This window comes from Cystoisospora suis, assembly GCF_002600585.1.
Source record: "Cystoisospora suis strain Wien I chromosome Unknown contig_8385, whole genome shotgun sequence".
Lineage (NCBI taxonomy): Eukaryota > Apicomplexa > Conoidasida > Eucoccidiorida > Sarcocystidae > Cystoisospora > Cystoisospora suis.
In genome coordinates, this window is record NW_027161165.1 from 1 (window position 1) to 4,213 (window position 4,213).

Consider the following 4,213-nt stretch of genomic DNA (forward strand, 5'->3'; position numbering starts at 1 on the left):
CTAGGCCAAGCAATTGACATTGCGAGTCTCAAACTGTTCATCGACTTGCAATGTCAATTGCTTGGCCTAGGAGACAGTCGCCCAAAGCGAAGTGTACGTGCGCGGTGAAGAAGAGCATAGCAGACGAACGAACAATTTTTCAGCACGTTGTTTATAGGATTATCGCAAGACTGCCGGGAACTGTCACAGCCTTTGCCGCAACACTGCCAGGGTCCTGCGCGGTTGATTTTCCACGCTACGGAAAAGACCTCGGGTCGCGGCCGACGATCCAGAAACAGAATTCATCGGTTTAGTCCTGCTGGGGAAAGACTGTGGGCGGTTCACTGCCGCAAAATCATGTTCGGCAAAAAAAAAACAAAAAAGCGGCAGCGTACGGGGTGAATCGTAGGCATAGTCTACCCTGTCCCCTCGGCCCGCTTCTGCTCTCCATCTTGTCTCTCGTGCATCGGCAGCGGCCTGTCTGCTGCAGTCGCTCTGCAGTTGCCGCACCTTGCCGGTAACAGTGACTGTTTGTATTTCTTTTCTGTTCCCACCGACTACACGGGAGGCCAGCCTTCCATAATCGGAGTACTTTCTGGAATGACATGTGTGGTCCTCTGGACTAGCACGCTCATCCACCTTGTCTTTCTTTCTCCACACGCCCTCCGGCGTTCTTTCCACGACCACAGCTGGTAGTTCCTTGCGTTGTATATCTGTTGACCGCTCTGTATGTTGGCTCCCCCGGCCACTCGCATTTGCTGGTTCTGGAGAGAATTCCAGTCTGCACGCGGTTTTTAAAGCTTTACCAGCATGCAGGTCCGCAAACAGGAGGACGAGGCTAGGCAGGAGGCAGAGCTGGAGGTGAGTCTGCCGGCTTTTCATCTGTCTCGTTTCGAAAATGTTTCAGTTTTGGCCTTTGGACTCGAAGTTCGCTTTTGTGCGTGGGGAATGCGAGTCGGTGAGATCGCTTCTACGTACCAATGTAGTGTTGCGTGTACGTAGTTTCACCGCTCTCTGAGGGAAGCGACGCAGTTGTCCCCGTTATCCTGCAGAACGGGTTATTCAGGTGACACTTGTCTATGAATTCGAAGAAGGGAAGCGGTACACGGGTCGCGTCCCTGCTGCCCACAAACCCGCACGAGTGTGAGCTTGCACTGCGTCTGGTGTTAGGACTACTTCCACTTGGGGAGTGGCATCTGCCGCCTCAGTCCTTGGTGCCTGGAGTCTGGATCCCCCCCAGGTGTAGTCCAGTCTAGGACCCCCCATCTCCAGTTACCTTTTGCCCGAGGAAACGGCGGCAGAGCCTTGCTTCCATACGAGTGCTAAATCAGCCTCCTTACCCTTAGTTGTCCGTTCTGATCCATAAGCCGATCTTTGTACAATCTACAGCTAACACTTACGAGCACGCAACGAAGGAACGTGTGGTTTATATTCCAGTCAGACAGTTCGGGTCCTTTAGCCGTCGTCCTCGCGAACCGATTCAAGAAGGTCGCCCCATCTTCGGGGAATGGGGATAATAAAGCAAAGGCTTTGATTGTTTCCACCCTTTTCTCGAGTCCCCACAGGGTACAGGCGTAGGTTATACAAAGGAGTGGGACACTGTCTGGGAACTTAAGGTATCTATGATCCGGTAGTCGCGAGCTGGCGGCGTCGTTGTGTTGCTTCCTCAGGTCCTCCGGCAGATGCTGACGCCTACTAAGGAAATTCTTACAAAACTCTGTGACTCGTTTCTTATCGAGCTTCAACGGGTGAGTTTGGCTTTGCGTGCCTCTTCTCTGAGTCACCGACCCCATTTGATGTGTCTCGTCCTCAGGTCTGTCGAACGCCTCCGCCCTTTGTAGCAGACAATATGCAACACAAAAAGTGCAAAGTGAGCCTTCAGTAGGCTCACTTGGGCGAGTCTGCTGTTAGAAACAGATAAGGACTCGTACCGTAGTGCCATGGCTATGCGACATACACAGATAAATCGTTCACTTGTATGTAGGTGAAACTTCCCTGAGTGTCTTCTCAGATTTCCTCACTCACAGATGTGTGTGTCGGTACTCTGTTTTGTGAGTGAGCGAGTCCCTTTCACTCGTGTAACAGTGGTCAGTGATATTTTTCTTTGCCGAGGTTTTTTGTGCCATTCGGAGTGCGTCTTTTTTTCGTTTTTGTGAAGGGTTTGGAGATGCACAAGAAGCACGGCGCCGAATGGGTCCCGTCGGAGTGTTCGATGAAGATGCTCGACAGCTGCGTACCGCATCTTCCAAGCGGCCAGGAAACAGGCGAAGTGTACGCAATTGATTTTGGTGGATCCACTGTACGCGCAGTGAGGTGTTCCTTGGAGGGAAATGGCAAAATGACCGTCGAGCAAGAGAAGGTTTGGTAAGTCTTTGATCACTGCGTCTCCTTGTACGCAGGTACGGAACGTGGGCTGGCGCATACAAGAAACCAGCATTCAGCATGCTGTTTCGTAGTCGCGAGGTCGTCCGCGTCTGCAGTTCGTGAGAGATAAAAAGAAAGATCGCCCTGGCAGGGGATCCCCAGGCGACTGACGGAAAGAAGCCAAAAGATCTCTTGACGGCTAGGTCATTTTCCAGTTTCCCTTGTCAACGCGGTTGTCGAAACCTGCCCTGTGTATCAATTCTGTTACGTCATCACGGATAGCTCGCCACTTTCTGTGCAGGTCCACGACTTTTAGAGTAAATGCAGCTTCTTCTGGCTGTAACCGCTGGCAGAGCCATGCTTTTGGTGACGTCTGAAGACTGCTCGAAGGCCGTTGCATCCACTCGTGCGTGTGTCCTCGGCCTTCAGTCTCAGAACGGCTGAAAGCCCCTTCCCAAAAGGCTTTATGGATAAGAAGGCTGGGGGCACCGAACTGTTCAACGAGTTCGCGAAGTGCGCTCACCGCTTATTGGTGAACTCAGGAGACTTGCAGAAGTGTGAAGCTGAACACAAGAAGCTTCCAGTAGGCTTCACGTTCTCCTTCCCGTGTATCCAGACGGTACGTCACCGAGTCTCGCTGAGTGTCGTCGAACGATCTTCAGGCTCATTCAACATGTTTCCTCCACGGCGTCTGTTCGCTTTCCAGAGTGCGAACAGTGAGCCCACTGTTGATCGCGTTCGGTGTAAACACTTCTTGAGAGCAGATGCGGCCACGTCCTGCTTTCCTTCTCCTCGATACATGATGTGAAGGTGTCTTGCAGGTTCCCTCTGTGTGCCTCCACTCTACGTACGAGACTCCCTGGCGTCGTCGCATCCTGAAGGAACCAAACGCAGTTGTCTTTTGCGCATTACACCCCAGGCCCCGTACCTCCTTTGTCTTTTTTCTCCGGTATTCAATCGTTTCTCCCGTGGGTTTCTTATGTGCATATCTGTTCATAAAGAGACACAGAGACGTACAGGATGTGGCGTTTTCTGTCCCTTTCTCTTTTTTAGGCGCTGAACTCGAGCAAGCTACAGTCTTGGACGAAGGGCTTCGAGACCGGGAGGGAGAGCGGAGACGTGGTAGAGGGCCAGGATGTCGCCGCTCTTCTCACCAAGGCGCTTGAACACCTTAACGTCCCTTTGAACGTCAAAGCTGTTGTCAACGATACTGTGCGTCTGCGTGAGGCATCAGCGTTGTAGCCTTTTGCTTCGGCCAGTTCTCGTCCCAGGCTAGACTCAGACGGGCACTGCCGGAGCCACAGTGCGACCCGTAGTTGAGTAGATGCATAGTAGTTGCATGAGGATATCTTGCCCTACAAGTCCCTCTGAATGAAGTGGTCAACTGTGATTTGGAGTGCTCCTGAGTAAGTGAAATCACGGATGTCCTTGCCTCTTCTTCACCCGGAGAGAGTGGATTTCTCATGCGTTTGTAATTGAAGTGCCTGTTGCACATCTTCAGATACCTAGGTTCGTCACGCTTACAGTCGAAAGTGAGAGTTCGAAGCTGCAACATGCAAAGAAGCGAGCATCAGCGTCCAGTGTCTTTTTTCCGTGCTACGCAGGTCGGGACGTTGATGTCCTGTGCGTATCAAAGAAAGCCGGGTTCACCGCAGTGCTTGGTGGCACTGATTCTCGGCACCGGATTCAACGCTTGCTACGTGGAGCCTGAGGCTCAGAAGTACGGTTACCAGGGAAGTATCGTGAACTTGGAAGCGGGCAATTACAACAGAGAGCTCCCCTATACCGAGGTGGATACGGAGGTAAGGAACAAGTTGATCTGGTGGGATGCACGCCATGGAGCAGCTGTAGCGAGTGTCTTTTCTTTCGA

General features: G+C 52.2%; 1 protein-coding gene across 1 annotated transcript; it reads left to right on the top strand.

Annotated features, from left to right (window-relative positions):
- Nucleotides 1-56: 56 nt before the first annotated feature.
- CSUI_010801 (hexokinase) lies at nt 57-4,213 on the top strand (the record flags this gene model as incomplete). The annotated part of the gene is made up of 6 exons (XM_068070902.1): nt 57-840; nt 1,650-1,727; nt 2,138-2,343; nt 2,773-2,962; nt 3,397-3,555; nt 3,948-4,213. Coding segments are annotated over exons 1-6 (950 nt in total), but the record flags the coding sequence as incomplete, so codon positions are not given.